The following is a 21414-nucleotide window of genomic DNA, read 5'->3' on the forward strand; positions in this document are numbered from 1 at the left end:
TGGATTGGGCCTGGGAAGATAGAAAAGTGTCAAGTGGTCATTTCTTTTAAGAAGGCCAATGACAGAAATAAATACAACTAGTATTTTAGTACTTGCAAGAGTTGTTGACATCAGTTCCCAGCTGTGGGAACAACAGGCTGTGGAGGCAGAAGGCCTGGCTCTCATTAGGACTGAGCACACGGGCCCCTGGCCTCAGCTTGGGCCCAGTGTGCTCACTCGCAAGGTGCAGACGACGGTAAATAAGCTCTGACTGAGCAGACAAGCAGCTAACTCTGATCTCCTTGTCATTTAGCACTGTGATTTCCAAAGGACTGAATTATATACGGTAAATATCGAAGATAAAAATGTGAAAAGATAGGTTTTTATTCATCAAAAGTTAACAGCAACAGGCACATATTAAAATGAGTATGGCAAAGCCTTTACAAATGGCTTTACACTCAAGCCTTCTCCCAAGAAAATGGCTGTTGCAACAAACTGTAAACATAATTAATAAACAGTCTTTTACAGTAACAAGGGAAATACAAATGAACTAAAAGCACCGGTTTCTCTTAAAACTAGATTACAGTTGTGCTTACTATACATAAAACCATTTAAAACAAATTACAAAAGTGGAATGTTTTCAGTTTAAAATTAGTCCTTGTATTTTGTCCTAGAAAACATCTGTTCACATCAAAAGGCCCATCAAAGGGTAACGTTTCAGCAAAGGGAGGGACAAGAAAACAATGCACTTTTTTCAAATCAAAACAAGAAGTTTGGTCACTTAGCTCTGTGCATAGTTTAAGGCATCTGGAGCAATCTGTTACAGCTTACCTGCCTTTCCCTCCCCCATTTTATGTCACATTCTAAAAGAATAAATAAAAGCTTACATTTCAAATCATTTCCCACATGGATAAACAAAACACATGCACAAACACGCACTCACACACACATCCATACGTACACACAACATACCTCTCACTCACTGCAGTGAAAGGGACTTGAGTACCCTTGATCTGAAGGACACACTTCCCCATCCCACTTTATTTCAGATTGGCAAATACCCTGAGCTGATTATGGTGTTTTAAAACATTCCACCTTTTTTCTTGCATGTGCAGGTCAAGTGTACAGTAGTGAAAACAACATGCAATGTCTTCACTGCAGAATCATAATACAGCTAGGACATTGGTGACTTCCCCTCCCGCCCCAAATTAAAAACTAACAGTTTAAAAAAAGAACTGCATTGCCAAATAGCACTGGCGTGAAAGCCTGGCGGTACGCTATCGTAAATGCTGTTTCCAGTGCACAAATTAAATCTATAGCAAATGGGAGGCTTTGGTGGCATCCAAAGAAGAAAAAAGGCAAACCAGGGGGGAAAGAGCTGCAGTCTAAGGTTTGATCTTTCAATTTTTTTAGTGGTTCCTTCACAATTATGCTCCAAGGCAATTTAGAACCGATATTTTCAGAGTTGATTTGTAAACATTGAGTCTTGCCAGAGGCAGCAGAGGCTGGGCACTTCACATTTCCATTTTCTCAAAGAAAGAGAACTTCGTGGAAGGTACTAGATATACATTGTTGCATGAGACTGGTTAAATTCCAAGAGATTGCTGCTGGAAGATTCAGTTCAAGTTTCACGGTCTGAAGAATAGATGCTTCAAAAAACTCGTGGCACACCTCAAAACTTTTGTTACTCCTTCCAGATTCTCTCCTGCTGGGCTTTGCATATTCAAGGTTTCACACAGAAGCCAAATGCATATTGCTATATGTTCAGGTCTTAGAATTAAAAAGTGGGTTCAAATGATCCAACAGAGGATATCTTAGAAATAAATAATGCTGGCTGGCATCATTCACTTGGAAACCTTGGCAGTCAAGAGTAAGTTCTCTCACCTCAAAACCCCATTTCACATTTCTAAAAACCTCCAGGAGGCAGTCTGTCCCACTGATTGTGGGGGTTATGATAACCGATTTTCCTGAGGTAATAACTGTGAGTTCAGTTCAAATGTAGCATCAGCGTCCTCGCTGCTGGACTGTTCACGCTGCAGTCCCTTCCAGCTGGCTTTATTCAGCCCCACATGTCCAAGCATTGTCTGGGATAGCCTTGTATTTGAAAACCTGGCCCACTCTGTAAATAAAGGCTCCACCAGGTAAGTCATAAAGCCTTGAGAAAATGAGAGAAAAAAGTGATTAACATATGTGCTAAAATTTTATCCTTAAAACATCTATACAATGTTAACCTTCCATCCTATTCCAATTTTCCCTAATTCTTATTTTTCAAAGTGTGTCTGTGTGAATGCATGTGTGTATAAGTTATATCTCTTCTTGCAAGAGTCAATCACTGAAGTAACTCAATGGAACTGTAAGTAAAGGCCAAACCAACAAACACCAAATCTTTTCTGGTTGTTCCTCTTAGCAGCACAACTACATTTAAGTGGCAGTATCAACTCTGAGGATGCCAGGGCATGACACCATTCCACGGAGACCACAAAGCCATCGCCTGCAGGCCTGGGTGCTGTGGCCTGACCTGATGTGGCCTCCTGCAGGCCTGGGTGCTGGGGCCTGACCTGACGTGGCCTCCTGCAGGCCTGGGTGCTGGGGCCTGACCTGACGTGGCCTCCTGCAGGCCTGGGTGCTGAGGCCTGACCTGACGTGGCCTCCTGCAGGCCTGGGTGCTGGGGCCTGACCTGACGTGGCCTCCTGCAGGCCTGGGTGCTGGGGCCTGACCTGACGTGGTCTCCTGCAGGCCTGGGTGCTGGGGCCTGACCTGACGTGGTCTCCCGTAGGCCTGGATACTGTGGCCTGACCTGACGTTGTCTCCTGCAGGCCTGGGTGCTGGGGCCTGACCTGACATGGTCTCCTGTAGGCCTGGGTGCTGAGGCCTGACCTGATGTGGTCTCCCGTAGGCCTGGGTGCTGTGGCCTGACCTGACATGGAGCTGAGGTGGTTTATTGCTTTTAGCCCTGCCGGAGGGAAAAACCTCACACCTGATCATGGATACAATGATCGTTTTATTTAACTCAGAATATACAAAGACAGAACTCATGATAAGAAGGACACACTTCCCCATCCCACTTTATTTCAGATTGGCAAATACCCTGAGCTGATTATGGTGTTTTAAAACATTCCACCTTTTTTCTTGCATGTGCAGGTCAAGTGTACAGTAGTGAAAACAACATGCAATGTCTTCACTGCAGAGGCTTCAGTGAAGAGGCCTCTGGCAAGACTCAATGTTTACAAATCAACTCTGAAAATATCGGTTCTAAATTGCCTTGGAGCATAATTGTGAAGGAACCACTAAAAAGTCTAAAAATAACAGGTGAGGCTAGTTATAAAAATTAACAACATGAACACCAAATGTGTACCAGAGACTATTTTATAAAAACTTCACATAATCGATCTCCCTTCTCAGTCAGAAAAGGAAAATGAGTAATTTCAGGATCATTTGCATCTCTAGATTACATAATATTTCTCAGCCCATTATATGTATCTGATTTAATACTAAAATAGTTTCTTGTACAAGGTCAAAGAAGCCTCTTAGAAAATAGCTTATCAATCAAATCATGTTGTATTTGGGAATAAGTAACATCTTCCTAAAATTTTGATTAAGAATGAGGAAAATATACATTCAAATTCTATCATTGCTTACATAACAGTTTTTAAATCGTCTTCATATCCAACAGTTGTTCTTTGCAGCCAAAGACCATGTAGACCACTGACCACATAGGTTATAGTTTGGTAACAAAAATCTCACGAGAATTAAAGCAATTAGAACCTTCTACTTTTAATTGGGAAGATTGTTATGTCTAGTGTTCAGTTTTTTTTTTTTTTTAAAGAGACAGGATCTCATCTTGTCCCCCAGACTGGGATGCAGTGGCCTGATCAGAACTCACTGTAACCTCAGACTCCTGGGCTCATGCAATATTACTGCCTCAACCTCCTGACTACAGATACCTGCAAATTTTCACAAAGGCCTGCCAAATTTTTAAGGTTTTTGTACAGATAGGTCTCTTGCTATATTGCCAGGTTGGTCTTTCTCCTAGCCCCAAGGGATCCTCCCACCTTGGCCTCTGAAAGCACTAGAATTACAGGTGTGAGCCATGGCACCCAGCATGCTGGTTGAATTTTTTAAAGTACACATAATTACAGTATCTGAAATAGGAATTATGATATCTGCAATAAGCCTTGCTTGCTTGCTTTCAACTGATCCATTGTCTCCACATACATTAACTGAGAGCCTACTATGTGCCAGGCACTTTTCTGGGGTTGCTGAAGCAGCAACAGTGAGTAAGATAAGACCCAGGCCCATAAAGAGCTTGTATTCTGCTGAAGAGAAAGAGATAACAAATAGAAAAATGTCATTATTATAAGTCAAAGAACACAGCAGGTGTGTGCCACAGTTAAGTCATGAACAGACGGAGCTTTGTACCCAGAGCCTCATTACGGGTTTTACATGATTCATCTTATTTCATTCTCCACTTGTTTCAACTGGTTAATATCTTTGGGGATCTTGCCCCCAACATCCAAATGAGCCATCAATTCTGGCTCTATGTCAGTCTAAAATTTATTTGGAAAGAACAGGCCAGAATCAGGGACACAGCCTCTCTTGGAGGACAGGACTACATTGATCAGTGCAAATCGACTTAACTGTACTGGCCCACAAGCCTCCACCTTAGTTTTCATAGGATGCCTTGTCAAATGCCTTACTCTTATCTAGTATGGGACAGTTTCTTATTCAACAGAATTAGTATTTCTACCAAAGAAGGAAATTTTATTAGTTAAACATGAATTAGATGTAGTGACCCTAGGCTAGCAGAGATTTGATGGTAGAAAGACCTATATTTGAAGCCCAACACCAACATCTGTTAACAGAATGAAGGGGACAAAGAATCTGAAAAAGGGGGATACTCAGAATGCTTGCCTCCTGGGGAGTTATGAGGATGTCATGACATGACAACTGTTGGGACAAACGTCAACTACTATCATCTGTCTTTTCCCTTACCCCTTCTAGATCTGTGCAGCACTGACAACACTGACAGTTTGAGATGAACCGTTAAGGGACCTAAGTTTCTGTTTTTTCCTAAAACTTCGTTTGCAAGTTCTGGCATTAAACAAGAGAGTAGTTTACTCAGGCAAAAAGACATTTATTTAATGTAGCTAGAGTCGGCTACCTGTTCACCTGTCTCCAACTTGATTCTCTTTTACCCATTTCTCTATCTTTTGCATTTGAAGATTACCCGAGAATCAAGACAAAGCAGATCTGTTTCTGAATTGTCTTCCTATCCTCCCCAAAGAAAAACCTCCTGCTAACCTCAGCACTCCAGGCCAGTGTGCGCGCTCATGTAGATTCGGCATCCCCCGAATCTACACTCCTGAGGTCTGAGCCTCTTTTGCACGCGAGTCTTCATCTTGTCTGCCTGTCCCTCTGCAGTCACCTTAGTCACTACTTTCTTCCACTTGGGGACCCTTTGCCATCATGATGTAAGAATCACATTTCTGCATCTTTGACCCCATAGCACGGCCCTCCTCTCAGAGTATTATGCCACGGTGTTTCATCATCTCCTACATTTCTGGAAACCGTATCTTTCAGAAGTTTGGGTACACATTTCACTATGTTCAATCTAATCCTCAGAGTCCCTACTCAACACCAGCTACCAACATTACACCCCTCCATCAATTCCTTGTTGAGTTACCTCCTCCCATCTTTACATCCAAACCCAGCACCCACAGTCCTACCTATGCTCTTCGGGAATAAGCTACACACACTTCAATCACAGAACATTTCATTATGCTTGCTATTACAGTTATTAATGCACTCAGCAAATAGTTCTCAACTGCCTCAGGAATACCAACCAAAGGAAAGGCAAGGCCGTGATATACATGTATCAAGTGCTCTGGAGTCTACAAGAAGAGTGACTGACTCTGCTCGAAGAGACTGGAGGACAGCTCTGGAGAAGGGGGTGTTTGAGCCGGGTCTTCAAGACCAAAGCCTCTACTAGGCAGACAGGGAGCAGCACAGATCCGGGGAACACTGAAGTGTCCCAAGTTGTCACAGGTCAATGAGGGGAAGATGTCTGGAGAGAATCTGAGGTCTGATTTAAAGAGCCCTGCACAGGGTGCTGAAGAGTTAGAGCTAATCAAATGATAAGGAGGCGTCAGGAAAGGAGGCTGCAGTGGAAACTGGCCTTCACGTTACAATCAGGCTCTGTGAGCTGCTTTTCCATTTAAAATGGATGAACATGTTTATTTGTCTAGAATTAAGTAGAAGGACTTTCCACGTGGGCAAATAATGTATTCTTTAGGTTCTAGAACAGAAAGTTACTGCTGCCTACTCTGCAAAATTATCCATTTTGCAACCTAAGATCAAGTAAATTATAAGAGACACAAGAGAAAACAGGGTGAAATTTCTTAAATTATTTTAAAAAATGGAAATGAGCATAATCTTAGTATTTCATATATCAAATATATTTGTCTTCTTGAAAAAATTAGGATCAGTGGCATTTTTCTAACAAGCTATACTTCAATATGTATAGTTACCAATCTGGATGTTGGCAATAGATTCAGTCTGACGATCACAAAGTGGACTCACACCCAAATGATACTTTTTTTCTATATCTCCTATAAATTAAAAAAAAAGAACCATTAGTATGAGACACATTTATTATTGGTTAAGTATACAATCAAAGTCTTCATCGGCTGGGTGCGGTGGCTCAATCCTAGCGTTCTGGGAGGCTGAGGCAAGAGGATCACTTGAGCTCAGGAATTCAAGACCAATCTGAGCAAGAGTGAGACCCTGTCTTTACAAAAATTAAGTCTTCATCATCTGTAATTTTCTTAGGAAAAACATGGTTAATCTCCAACTTGATTCTCTTTTGCCTATTTCTCCATCTTTTGCACTTGAGGATCACTTGAGCTCAGGAGTTCAAGATCAGTAAGAGCAAGAATGAAACCCTGTCTTTACAAAAAAACAGTAATAATAATAAAGTCTTCACCATCTATAAATTTCTTAGGAAAACCATGGTTAATCCTCATAAGAAGATACTTTCTCAATTAGTTCTTTTTAAAATTTAAAATTTAGGCTCAGCACCCGTAGCTCAGTGGTTAGAACGCTGGCCAAATACAGTGGGGCTGGCAGGTTCGAACCCAGCCCAGGCTTGCTAAACAACAATGACAACTACAATAATAAAATAGCCGGGCATTGTGAAGCTGAGGCAAAAGAATCACTTAAGTGCAAGAGTTTGAGGTTGCTGTGAGCTGTGACGCCATAGCACTGTACCGAGGGTGACAAAGTGAGACTCTCTTAAAAAACAAAACAAAATGAAATGAAATAAAATTTAATTTATTCACACATGGAAAAGGTTGCCAAGCTGTTATCTTTTTTAAAGGGAGGAGGTAGAAAACTTTTAACAGGTGTTACCCCAAGAATGTAATTCTTTCAGCATTTTAATTTACAAGGTAAATTTAAAAAAGGAAAGTGCACAAAATGATCCCTATGTCCTGGCTTTAATCACACAAAAAAGCTTATAATACATGTTCATATGACCTTCCACACAGGACAAGGATGGACCAAGTTCAGGGAATCTTTCTGTATAATAAAATTCTAAGCCTAATCTATGTATATTCATAAATGCATAAATACATCTGATCATTCCAAAAGAGGACTACTAGTTTTTGAAACAGATGCTCAATTTGTACATTAATTATATGTACATCTACTGTGAATTGTAATTAAAAATAATTAGACTCTTATGAATGGTGACGTTCTTATGATGCTAAAAAAATGAACTAAATAGATTATCACTTGACACTGTCACTTGCCTTGATGGAAAAATTCTTCTGTTACTTTTTCACTCCACTGCTTACTTAATTCCCAGTTCCGACATGGATTACAAATATCAGCACATTTCAAAGCCATCTAGCAAACAAAAGATTAAAATGCTTTTAAGAAAATAAAGTAAAATCTCAATTGTAGTAAGTTTAAGTAAGTACTGGGAGAAAGAATACTTAAAAATATTGCAACAGAAAATTGTCTTTTATATTAATTTTATAATGCTATTGGGTTTACCAATTGTTTTCATAGAAATGCTGATGAGGAGGCTGTAAGACCGCTGTTCTAATTATATATGCTCCATAGCAATACAAAAGAAACCACCAGGACTGGATTAACCACAAAATATACATAAATAAGCTAGAAAGAAATAACCCACTTCTCTATTTTTTTATATGTGAGAATTTATTAGAATAAAATGCTATCTGTTGATTGGTACCCCAATCTTGCAGAAATTGTTTTCATCAGAAATTTTAAGTATGAAAAAATACAAAGGCAATGGTATCTTCCCCAGTAGAAGATTCACAAGTGATCTTCTATAAAGCATATAGAAAGTATACTTCTATAAAGTATGTAGTATTAAAAAGAAATTCCTAATTTTTACATAAGATTTAACCACTCTGAAAAAAAAAATGGAATCATTCTGAAAAGCTATACCAGAATACTTCATTTTTATTTTAAGAATGACACGATTTACCCTAGAAAAAGAATCTTTTAAGACCCCTTTTACCTGTAAAACCAAATGTCTATGTCTGGTGTCTTCTAAGCATAAATCGCCTCTGTCCAAATGGGATCTAAATAGTGACAGATACTCATTCTGGCGACTGATGTCTGTGGCTAATATCAAAGCACCTATCTGAGTCTCCATTTGTTGCCTGAAATGAGAGAAATATAAAGAGAAGATATGAGACTTTTAATTAAATAGTTACCTCCTGTTATACTTTCCTTAAACTTAATACTCAGAAAGCTTTCTTGAGTCCTAAGATATTCTAACTGCCATTTCACTTAAAATTTATCACAAAAGGGAATTTTTACAAATGCATCAAAAATTATTAAAGTAATAAAAACTAAAACCAACAGAGTTTGTGGGAGAAAACCAATTGCCAACATTCCAGAAGAAATGTCTTTACTTTGCCAAAGTGGAATTATTGACTTAAAAAAAAAAAAAAAAATCAGGGCGGCGCCTGTGGCTCAGTTGGTAGGGCGCCGGCCCCATATGCAGAGGGTGGCGGGTTCAAACCCAGCCCCGGCCAAACTGCAACCAAAAAATAGCCGGGCGTTGTGGCAGGCACCTGTAGTCCCAGCTACTCGGGAGGCTGAGGCAGGAGAATCGCCTAAGCCCAGGAGTTGGAGGTTGCTGTGAGCTGTGTGAGGCCACGGCACTCTACCGAGGGCCATAAAGTGAGACTCTGTCTCTACAAAAAAAAAAAAAAAAATCAATATACTATTGGTATATTGTTAAAAAAAATTCTATGCTGGGATTCTTTACTGGAAAATTCTTGTGCTGAAGGTAACAACTTTGGTTTCTTTTTTTGGTGCCTGAGATCTGAAAAGCAGAAGGAAGATTCAAATGGAAAGAATAAAAGCACACTCTACTGACTCCTAGAGACATTTTGACTAAGATGCCTGATGAAATTCCACTGAGCAATTTACTACAGTGTAGAGTCAATTATGTATTTGAGGGTCTAAGTTAAAAGAACCAATTATTTGTAAATAAGGAATATCCAAATTTTCTGGAGGGAAAAAAGTAACATGTTAATACAAATAGCAAATATATCACTTTAAAGACTGCCTCGAGTCAAATAACAAAAGAAATATACTTTAAAAAAAACTGCCTTTTGTTTTAATGGGCTACAGCAAACTTATCTTTGTAAGATGATCAATAATGAACGGTCAGCTTACAATATTAAATAGTAAATAAAATAAACCCTAAATGAAGAAAACATTACAGGATGCCATTAAGTAGAATTCCTCATTTTTATTTTTATCAAATCTAAGAACTGATGAATTCACATGTTATAAAGGGAATAATGAAGCAAGCATTTCAATCTCTCTTAATAAAAAACTCATATTAATATATACAAACACTGTGTGTTTAAGCAATTTGTACATTTGTACTACAGCAAGAAATGATTTTACTTACCAGTAGTATTGTCATACTCCCAATGGTGTCCATGAATAAAGATTTAAAAAAATGAAAAGTAAAGTCTATCTTTTTTCTTAAGGTCATTACACAAACACTTACATTTTTTAGAAAGTTGTTTTAAATTATGAAAGGGAAGGGATAGAACAGTGAGTGTAACTTAGTCTTAACACCCAGACATATTTTTATGCCTCACCATTTTTCTCGACTTTGATCCACTTACACGGTTTTCTGAAGCCATCTCCTCTTGGCACAGCTTTAGGAAAGCTTTTGTTTGTGGACCCTGCTATGCCAGTCACATATGGTTTCGTTAACATCACCACCATGATGGGCCTATTTATATTAGTGCTTTTAATTAGACCCTCAAAAAGCCTGTTTAACATTAAATTATTTCTTCTAAAATATTTTCCACTTTTGGGTGGTGCCTGTGGCTCAAAGGAGTAAGGCACTGGCCCCACATGCCGGAGGTGGTGGGTTCAAACCCAGCCCTGGCCAAAAACTGCAAAAAAAAAAAAAAAAAAAAATTTTTTTCTATTTTTCTTTCCGTTCATTATTTTACCCTGTAGTTCCAGAATTGACTCCATGTGTATGCTATTGAGGCTATAAAGCCATCTCTTCACTTTCTTAGCAGTTTTGAAAACTTCCTGAAGCAGACTTTGATGAATCTATTTATTATAAAGAATGTCTAGGGCGGCACCTGTGGCTTAGTCGGTAAGGCGCCGGCCCCATATACTGAGGGTGGCGGGTTCAAACCCACCCCGGCCAAACTGCAACCAAAAAATAGCTGGGCATTGTGGCGGGCGCCTGTGGTCCCAGCTACTCGGGAGGCTGAGGCAAGAGAATTGCTTAAGCCCAGGAGTTGGAGGTTGCTGTGAGCTGTGTGAGGCCACGGCACTCTACTGAGGGCCATAAAGTGAGACTCTATCTCTACAAACAAACAAACAAACAAAAGGAATGTCTACTTTCTATCCAATTTATCTTTTTTTTTGCAGTTTTTGGCCAGGGCTGGGTTTGAACCCACCACCTCCAGCATATGGGGCCGGCGCCCTACTCCTTTGAGCCACAGGCGCCGCCCTATCCAATTTATCTTTATACCTAGACCTTAAGGTTTTTTTCAGCTGAATATAAAGTGGAAATGTAGACACCTATTTACATAATTAAGTACAGGCAGTCCCTGAGTTACAAACATCCAACCTGATGTACGACTCACACTTACGAATGTAGGCTCTTACAGGTAATAGATAAATGTGTCTGTTCCAACTTATGTACAAGAACAAAACTACAGACCTATCTTGTTCATAACCCTGGGACTGCCTGTGGTCAACTATGGCCCAGCCACTGTGTATTTGGAGCAAACTTTTTTTTAGAGACAGAATCTTATTCTGTATCCTAGCTAGAGGGTCGTGGTGTCATCATAGCTCACCACAACCTCACAGTATTCACATCCCTGGAATGATCTTTCATAAAAATTAATATTCATGAAAATGTTACTGATTATATAATAGAATAGGCTTTAAATTATTAAAATTTTAATGTAAATTTTTAAAATAAGATAATTTAACCATTAAATTTAACAAACACTGTAAACTGTGGAACACCTAACATAATTCTTTTTTGCAATCTAGATCAGCAGAGGTATTGATAATAAAACTTAATTTCCATAAGTGATAACAAATACCTACCTGCTTTCTAATGGCATGTGTGAGAATAAACCAGATTCTCTCAATAAGCCCACTGCAGATCTCCAGTGGTGATTTTCCAGTACTGAGGTATTCTACAACAAGAATTTTTCTGAGTTATTTAGTGGGAAATCTCTTTCTGGACATAATTATTTATTAGTAATATCAATCTGGTTAAAACTCTAACATCTGCTAAAAATTCGTTTTCACGATCTTTAGTTCCTTAAAATGTGAATCATTTTCTAGAATGCAAAAATAGTACATTTTGGTAATAAAATTGCACTGACCTTGTATAAAGTTGCCAAGTAATGGTTAGTTTTAATAAGGAAAGGTTGATTAACACCTGGATGATCCAGATCGTGAGTGGCAGCTGCAATTAAGCTCAGCAAGATATCCCACGGAGTTACAGAATTGGCGAGCTAAAGTGCGACAGAAGAATAACACATCAGGCATGTCTGAAACGAACTCTCTGCCATCACAGTCACAGCCAGTGGCAGCGCTGCCAGTCCCTGCCCCCACCATGTACTTCTTTAAGCAGCTGTTCATTAAGGCCACCAAGCGCATGCCAGGTCCTGGCCTCATCGGGACACTGGGGCAGGTGTGACATGACAGTGATCCCGCCCACATGGAGTTCATACAACTCATAATGTTTAGTGTTTTTGTTTGTTTGTTTGTTTTTTTGTAGAGACAGAGTTTCACTTTATCGCCCTCTATAGAGTGCTGTGGCATCACACAGCTCACAGCAACCTCCAACTCCTGGGCTTAGGCGATTCTCTTGTCTCAGCTTCCCGAGTAGCTAGGACTACAGGCACCTGCCACAGTGCCCAGCTATTATTTTGGTTGCAGTTTGGCCGGCCGGGTTTGAACCCGCCACCCTCGGTATATGGGGCTGGCGCCCTGCTCACTGAGCCACAGGCGCCACCCAATGTTTCGTGTTTAACAAGCTTAAGTATACTTACTATAAACCATTCTTTTTGAGAAATAATGGCTTTAAAATGACAAATGCAGGCTGGTACATTTTTATTGCTATAGCCATTACTAAACCGAAGACTTACAATTTTGAGGGTGTTTAGTCACTGAACTTCAATACTATGATCTAAAATGCAAGGTTACTCCTGTCATCCTAATGTTTAAGCAAACTACTAAGTAATCACAGGAGCAGAAATCTGTAATAACATCCTCTCCCAAATGCATGGATACATTCGGTACGAGGTAGAAATTATAACTTTACTCTCAATAATCACTATAAATAAAAGTGTATTATTAAATGACTAAAAATGTAAATAATAAAAAAATTATCACCTTGAGTATTCCAATAGCTTTCCATGAGTTGCTTCTCATCTTCTGGCAAACTTCACATCTCTTAAGGCCCAGTGCCACCAATCCACCCGCCCTCTTCTGTGTTTCTAGTACCTTCCCCAACAAATAATTGACTTGTTTTCCTATAATACTTTATGGCCTGCCACAGTCACACTCATCAGAACATACTTTTATTTAGGTTTACATTAGGACAATGCTCCTGAATCTTTTATCAGCTTTACCCTAACAAAAATTTTTACCATACGCCACCAATATGCAGTATATTTACTCAATTTTCCTTCTGCACCTGATTTCCCCATGGCTGATGCCTCAGTGACACACTGTCCCAGCCAGTGCTTTCCGGCCTCCCTACCTAAAGTTGTAAACTCCGGCCATAACTTGGTCATTCTCTAACGCAGTGTTTTTCAACTTTTTTTTTTTTTTATCTCGTGACACACTTGAACCTATAGTTAAACTTCCATGGCACACTTAAATGGTGATGATCAAAAAAAGTAAAAAGAAGAATATACTTTCTGTGTATTGAACTTCTTTAGAAAATAATTTAATTAATGAGCTTTAAAAATTTTCAAGGCGGGCGGCGCCTGTGGCTCAGTGGGTAGGGCGCCAGCTCCACATACCAAGGGTGGCGGATTCAAACCCGCCCCGGCCAAACTGCAACAAAAAATAGCCGGGCATTATGGCGGGCGCCTGTAGTCCCAGCTGCTCAGGAGGCTGAGGCAAGAGAATGGCTTAAGCCCAGGAGTTGGAGGTTGCTGGTGACCTGTGAGGCCATGGCACTCTACCAAGGGTGATAAAGTGAGATTCTGTCTCTACAAAAAAAAAAAAAAAAAATTTTTTTTCAAGGAACACCTAAGATCTTCTGACGGCCCACAGGTTGAAAATCACTGCATTATTCTATTTTGGTTTCTGCATAGCAGTACACTGCAATACGTGTCAAAATTCTGCTTATCTGTTTGTTTAATACTGACTGCCTCTCACGCTGCGATGTAAGTTGCACACGGGCAGGGACGTTTCCCTCCTCATCCACCACTATCTCCTAGTACCAAGACAGTTCCTGGCATAAGGTGGATGCTCAATGAATATGCATTTAATTAATGAAGGAAAACATTAAAAAATATGTTATGTGAAGGAAGTGGCACAGATACAACCTGAAGGCTTCCAATGATTTAGGACTCACTTCTAAAACTTTGGCTGATTCTATTTTCAAATGTTCACTATGATAAGGGAGAAGGGAGTTGCTTCATTTAGGGCTTAATAATTTTATTTATCTATATCCTTAATTGATGTTTTGCCTGAAAAGTTCACTGAGTATGTTAATGATGAAAAGTGTTTAAAATAGATATTATCGGAGCTCTATAGGCAAGTGCTGAAAATCGCATTTGTATTTGTATCCAGCCACTTGCCTCCCGCGCACTGCTCACCCGGTGTCACCTCATTTGCCCCGTTGGTTGGGTGGGTGTGCCCAGTGGGAGGTGGGGTGGGAGGAGCTGTCACTAACCGGCTTCCTCCGTGCCCCAGAGAACTTAGCGCCATTATTCCATTTATCGGACTGTATGGTAATTATTTACCAACTTCTCCCACGAGATTCTCAAACAGAGGTTGCAGGTTTGGCTCAGAGTTTTTAAAAAGTTTAATTTAAAAAATCGGGGCAGTTGGTTACATTTATCGAAACTGTACACATAAAATGTCTGCATTTTATTTTATTTACGCATTTATTTTTTTGAGACAGTCTCACTATGTCGCCCTTGGTAGAATGCTGTGATCTCACAGTTCACAGCAACCTCAAACTCTTGGGCTTCAGCGATTCTCTTGCCTCTGCCTCCTAAGGAGCTGGGACTACAGGTGCCTGCCACAACACTGGGCTATTTTTTGTTGTTGTTGCAGTTGTTGTTTAGCTGTCCCGGGCCGGGTTTGAAGCCACCACCTTAGGTGCATGTGGCTGGTGCTATAACCACTGTGCTACAGGCACGGAGCTAATGTATGCCTTTTATTACTGCCTAGAAGTTATATAAGTTATACAATAGATTTTTTTTTTCTTTTTTTTACAAAAATGTCAAGGTACGTATACTAAAAAAAATTGGGGCATTTTCACATATTCTACAATCTCTCAAATAATAAGACTACCTATCCTCTCAAATTCGTATTAAACCAGTTTGGTCAGCCTGCTTCCTGCCTACCATCTAGCCACAACTGAGATCTTAAGAGTGAACTGACTAGAAGGAGGGCAAGGGGCAGGTAGATGGAATTTTAGAACCTCCAGGGACAAAGGGATAGAATAAGCCCAGGGGCAAACACGGCTTTCATTAACATCTACAGCTGACAACTCCCTGAAGTGCACATCAATCTCATTTCCTTCCTGTGCTTTAAGACTCTTGTAGCCAACTCTGGATGTGGCACAACTCCACAACTCCCCATGTCCAACATGGAGCTCAGTGCCTCTCTCAGCCCTACCGCAGAGTTTGTTCTTTCTTCATTCACCCTCTCACAGAAGGCTTCCGTCTTCTACTCCACTGCCCAAACCAGTCAGTTATCGTCAGCTTCCCTGTGTTTCTTCCCCAAAGGCATTCAAAGGCCACATCCTGCTCGTTCTAATTCCCAAGAGATCTTGCAAACCATTCACCTCTCTTCTTCCCCGGGGCTCAGCTTGCTCTTGTTCTGGCAGGTCTTGTCCGACACGTTAGCCAGGATAATTTTCTGCTTCCCTCCCTTCATTCGCTGGACCAAGGCTGGCCCTGCCCTGATGAAGCTGATCCGGAGCTCAGCATAAAAGTCCAGTGTCTTCACACAGCACCCAGGGTTCCAGTGACCTGGCTCTCGCTTGGGCTTCTCCAGCTTCCGGCTCAACACCCACCCTGATTCTCGAGTTGCTGTGCTTACAAGGAGAGCCACGTGCGGAAACCTGATCAAACTAGAGCCTGCTCACATGAAGAAAGCTTCTGGTTTTAAGTCAAGTCACTAACTTAGGGAAAAATAAAGTAAATCAAAAGGAATTTTCTTACTATTTTCACCTACAGTAAACATCCACCTCTTACCTTAGGTTCTTTTAAGTAACAGTGCATGGCCTGAGTAACGTCTGCAGCATGGACTGCGTTGTGGTAAGGATTCTGACTGTGGTAATCTTCTTGAATCATTACTGCATCAAAGAAAAAAATCCCAGTTTTATTGGAAATGGGCAGTACGGACACATACAAAAATTGCGATAATTATGAGTTATCCACTCATACTTTTTATGTAGCGTTCAGCTAAAATTGCCCAGAGTCAGGGGGATGATAATTGCCTCACAACTCACACGAATATCCAAAGAATGAACACTGATTTTAGTTGTAACTTGTCTGTAAATGTTTTTAGTGAGAATGCAATCATGTCAAAATTGCAAAGTATTTTTTTCTTTTTCTCTTTTGAAATGTGAATCTATCATGGTGCCAAACTCCTCTGACTCGTTTTATTTAACAGTACGCTCTTTTCAATGTAACGCAGTCTCAGTTTAATAAAAACAGTAGAATTTATCCAACAAATACTTACCGTGCTAGGTACTGTTCTCAATGCTAGAAATTCAGCAGTAAGCAAAAGCTAGCAAAAATCTTTATGAAGCTAAAATAGTACGGACACCAGAACCCATGAAAATGATACATGTGCGCATCACCAGGGAAGTCAGCTTGGATCTGGAATTAGTTTTTCAGCACTAGGGATGGGTTTTCTGTTAATCCTGCCTTCTTGTCAGTATCTGCTAACCTGTCACGGAAGAACAGACTAGGAACAGGGCGAGGGCTGTGCCTGCTGCCCTTAAACCTGGACAACAGTCCCAGCAGCACAACACTCTAATCCAGCGTCTCAAAGGAGAGCGAGCCTACCTGAGGTGGATTAGCAGGACCCACTGGTGAGTAGGAAAGGGCATGAAAATTCTGTACTTCCATCTTATCCTTTTTCTTCTGCAGTTTTTGGCTAAGGCCGGGTTTGAACCTGCCACCTCTGGTGTATGGGGCCAGCGCCCTACTCCTTTGAGCCACAAGCGCAGCCCCATCCTTTTTTTTCTTTTTATTTTTTTGAGGCAAAGTCTCATGTTATTGCCCCAGGCTATTGTGCCCTGGCATCATAGCTCATCGCAGCCTCAAACTCCTGGGCTCAAGTGATCCTCTTGACTCAGCCTTCCAAGTAGCTGGGACTACAGGTGCCCACCACAGTGCCTGGGTAGTTTTTCTATTTTTAGTAGAGATGAGTATCTCACTTTTGCTCAGGCTGACCTCAAACTCGGGAGCTCAATCAATCCATCCATCTTGGCCTCACAGAGTGCTAGGATTGTAAGCGTGAACCACTGGGCACAGCCCATCCCATCCTTTAAAACAGCCTTTTATTTATTTATTTTTATCTCAAACGGACCAGTGACCAAAAAAATAGCCCTTTAAAATACCCTTGTTAATAGAGACTTTTGTAGGTATTTTATAATTTATATATTGGTAAAGGAGTCTGCTTTATTTTCAGGGGATAGGATACGCTCCAAGACCAGCTGGGAATGCTTTAAACACCATGCATGACACCAACCTCTACGTATACGATGTTTTTTCTTTTTTTTTTTGTAGAGACAGAGTTTCACTTTATGGCCCTCGGTAGAGTGCCGTGGCATCACACAGCTCACAGCAACCTCCAACTCCTGGGCTTAAGCGATTCTCTTGCCTCAGCCTCCTGAGTAGCTGGGACTACAGGCGCCCGCCACAACGCCCGGCTATTTTTTTTTTTTGGTTGCAGTTCAGCCGGGGCCGGGTTTGAACCCGCCACCCTCGGTATATGGGGCCTGCGCCCTACCGACTAATCCACAGGTGCCGCCCACGATGTTTTTTCTTATACAAACACACCTATGATAAAGTTTAATTTTTAAGTTAGGCATAGTAATAGATTAACAGTAACTACTAATAAAATAGAACAATTATAAAAACATGCCAGTATCACTACTCTTGTGCTCGGGGCCATTATGAAGTATCCTTTAACACAAGGATAGCAACCCAGGGACAGATGATCTGATAACCACGATGGCTAGTCAGCCACTAACAGGTGGGGGCTCTACTGCATGGGGACACTGGACAAAGTAGAGGTTCGCAGCCTGGGAAGGATGAAGCAGGACAGCACAAAATTTCATTGTGTTGCTCAGAATGATTTGCAATTTAAAATGTATGAACTGTTCATTTCTGGAATTTTCCATTTAATATTTTCAGACTAATGTTGACACCACGTAGCTAAGACCATAGAAAACATAACTGCAGATTAAGGGAGACTACTGTGCAGTATTATAGGCATATTACTTATAAATTAATATGCATTTAAAAGTTTCTCCCAAGTCCTAGGTAATAAATTTATCTCAGTTTGGTACTTAGTAGGAAAGAAAATATTACTTTCTTCCTTAAAAAAAAAAAAAAAAACCTAAGAAGGAATCCTCATGATCCTTAACTTTTTCTAAGATATTTCTTTACTTGATAAAACACTTCCATCTGTTTCCTAGCAGAGCAGTATTATATAAACATCATCCTGCACTTTTAATCATATTCAAAATAATCTTTAAAGTCTGTTGTCAAGGGATTTTGAGGGTCAGGAAAAGAAGAGACCTAAATGCAATTCATCTTTTAAAGTTTTATCTTTCAAAAATTTAGAAAAGTACAGAAATTGTATCCTCTTTGCCAGCAAGCTGTGGCAGTGTATGAAATTGAGTGCAAAATCATCCCAGTGCTTCATTATTCCTTGCATGTGTGGCTCTGAGACTTTGCAGATTTTCCCATGAGAGGCACAGGTTCATCCTGATTTGATGTGCTGTGGCCAAAAAGAACCTGCAGAAGTCAAGGTGGGCCAGTTCTGAGTGTGGGGTTCCAGAGGCCTGTACACATCAGCTCTCTCTTGGAAACCTGCCACTGCTGTTTGAACAAGCTCAGATTATAAAAGAAGTACATTTTTTTTTTTTTTTAATGTGAATCTGTTATGGTGCCAAAGTCCTCTGCCTCTTTTAAGTTTAATAGGACACCATGCAGAGCCGAGCTGGGTGGGGGCCTGGTGTCCCAGCTGAGGTCCTAACCAAGGCCTGCAGAGCCAGAAGTGCAGCCCAACTGTTGCTCCTGCAGGTGCACGGATGAGCCCACCCAGGCCAAAGCAGCATTCAACAGTCCCACAGCTCCAAGAGGCAATAAAGGTGTGTTGTTTGAAGCCACTAGTTTCAGATGTTTGTCACAGCTAACTGATAGAACTGTGATATGAAATTTACACAGGTCCTTGTATAAATGTTACTATTCAAATAATTAGAATCACTTACCTAAAAATCTACGGAGTTTCATCATATCTAAATGGAAGTACTCAATTAATCCATGAAGATTAAATAAATGAAAGGTTAAGCTTACTAGACTATTTCCTAGAAAGAAAGAAGAGATATTACATTAGTAGGAAATGCAAGCTAACATGATTACATTATGCTTTCAAATATGGATTGTGAATATAAAACATGGAAAAGAGAGTACTGATTCCTACTTTTGGTCTATATAAAATTTTCATATTCGTATTTTATCAGTTATAAATTTTACTGTCATATCTTTGTTTAACTCTAAGAAAAAAATGAGAATGAGGGTTTTTTGGGGGTTCATTTTTCTACAGCCAAAGAACTGGAAGATAAATATTTTCAAATGGATTATTTCTTTAGAAAGACATCAAAATAACTAGGATTGACAGTAAGAAAGCTTCAAATCTGCCTCCCTACTGAGTAAGTTAATTCAGCTTTCTGAAGTCCCTAAAACTCAGCTGCACTTAACCTCTTCTCCTGACACCCCTCTACTATCTTGCTTTCACCAAAAAGAGCTGCCCCAGAGGGGAGCCCACCGTGGCTGCAAAACCTTGTTAGACGGAGGTTGTGTTTCCCATTTATACAGGGCAAGGAAAAGTGACCAGTGACCTCCTCAAGATCCTCAGGATGAAAACTCCGAACTCAACCACCTGCCTCTTCCATAACTACCGGGACCACCTGAGGGTTGCTGGGTTTGGAAAGGAAGGCAGAGTCACAAACACAGTAGGACTCTTCCACTATAAATTCATGGTCAATACTGCCCAACAATCGTATTATGTCTTTGAAGTAAAATGGTTCTTCCACTTTTTGAAATATCTATTTCCAAGCATTTTCTGCTCTTCTCAAACTTTCCACATATTGGCTTCCCATCCACTCCCTCATCTCCACAGCTTCACCCATTATAGAAAAAATACAAGCCCTGAAGTTCCCCTTTTCTTTCAAAAGCCAAGCCATGCACACCTCCTCAGAGACCTTTCTTGTCCATCCCTACCCACATCAACTGATCAATCTCCCTCACTTTTCTATATTGTCCTGACAAGCATCAGCACTCACACGTCACTAGATTCACTTATCTAGGAAATACCCAAGAATTTCCGCCTCTCCTATTCACTCCAGTTTCACCCTCTGCATCTTCCTACATAAGTGAGTTTTCTGAAACGGTTGTCACCTGGAAAGGGCCATAACAACTAGAGTTACACCAAGTACAGAAATTAGAAAAAAACCCACCATTTTTATAATGCTTCATTTTCTCTTTCATGATACACCTCTCTATTTTTTATACCACCTGCTACATTCCGCAAAGTTTTGCAAACAACTTCTATAAAACACATACACTGTTATTTGAACAATTAAATACATTGTGTATTTTAAACACACTCAAAAATTACTGCCAATATTCAGATCATAGCAATAAAATAAATGTGATTCTAGTGTTCTCTAAAGAGTCTATGATTCTTACTAAAATGCATAGATCATATAACTAGTCCTACACTGAAAATTTATAGCAATAATATTTACAAAGGATAATAAGGATGATTTGTCTAAACTCATTATCCAAAGCTGCTTACACAGTTGCAAACAGAAGCCTATGGCTAAGGAAAAAGTATCATAAATTATTGGGAGTAATATTTGCATGATCAACATTAGAAAAATATGGTAGGCCCAAACAGATTCTTTTTAAAAAACTACCTGACATCACCTTCACATGGAAAGAAAAAACATTTCAAATCTTTTATTTTTAAGAAATTAAATGTTAAAATGCATTCATGTCCTGATAACACTCTCCCGGTACAAATGAGAAGAGAGGGGGCCCCCTAGTTTGGAACCAAAAGTTGGGTGTCACAACCAACTTTTCTTTATGTATATAAATAGATATTTTAGAATGTTTATTCATTCTGCATATCTAGGTTATCACAGGGCTCTCCCTAAAATTGTTTCCCAAATCTAACGCAACAAATTTCCAATTTCTAGGGTCTAGAGTAAGTTTTAAGAAAGCTGTAGTCAGCTCGGTACCCTTAGCTCAGTGGGGTACACTGGGGCTGGCGGGTTCGAACTTGGCCCAGGCCTGCTAAACAACAGCAGCAATCAACAACAACAACAACAAAAATAGCTGGGCATTGTGGCAGGTGCCTGTAGTCCCGCTACTTGGGAGGCTGAGGCAAGA

General features: G+C 40.2%; 1 protein-coding gene across 6 annotated transcripts in view; it reads right to left on the reverse strand.

Moving 5' to 3' along the window:
* PDE7A (phosphodiesterase 7A) overlaps positions 1–21414 on the reverse strand; it is a 125733-nt gene that overhangs the window by 1626 nt on the left and 102693 nt on the right. For 3 of the 6 annotated variants that reach the window (XM_053558641.1, XM_053558640.1, XM_053558642.1), the window contains 8 exons: positions 19230–19325; positions 15973–16073; positions 11908–12039; positions 11624–11715; positions 8529–8673; positions 7789–7885; positions 6508–6588; positions 348–2134 (listed from right to left, as the gene is read on the reverse strand). In XM_053558641.1, the coding sequence (XP_053414616.1) occupies positions 1929–2134; positions 6508–6588; positions 7789–7885; positions 8529–8673; positions 11624–11715; positions 11908–12039; positions 15973–16073; positions 19230–19325 (950 nt within the window). In that variant the 3' untranslated portion in view covers positions 348–1928. Of the gene's footprint in view, positions 1–347; positions 2135–6507; positions 6589–7778; positions 7886–8528; positions 8674–11623; positions 11716–11907; positions 12040–15972; positions 16074–19229; positions 19326–21414 lie in introns of those variants that run through there. The other 3 variants (XR_008373774.1, XR_008373773.1, XR_008373775.1) reach the window with 2 other exon arrangements.

Source organism: Nycticebus coucang, chromosome 13 (genome assembly GCF_027406575.1).
Source record: "Nycticebus coucang isolate mNycCou1 chromosome 13, mNycCou1.pri, whole genome shotgun sequence".
NCBI lineage: Eukaryota > Metazoa > Chordata > Mammalia > Primates > Lorisidae > Nycticebus > Nycticebus coucang.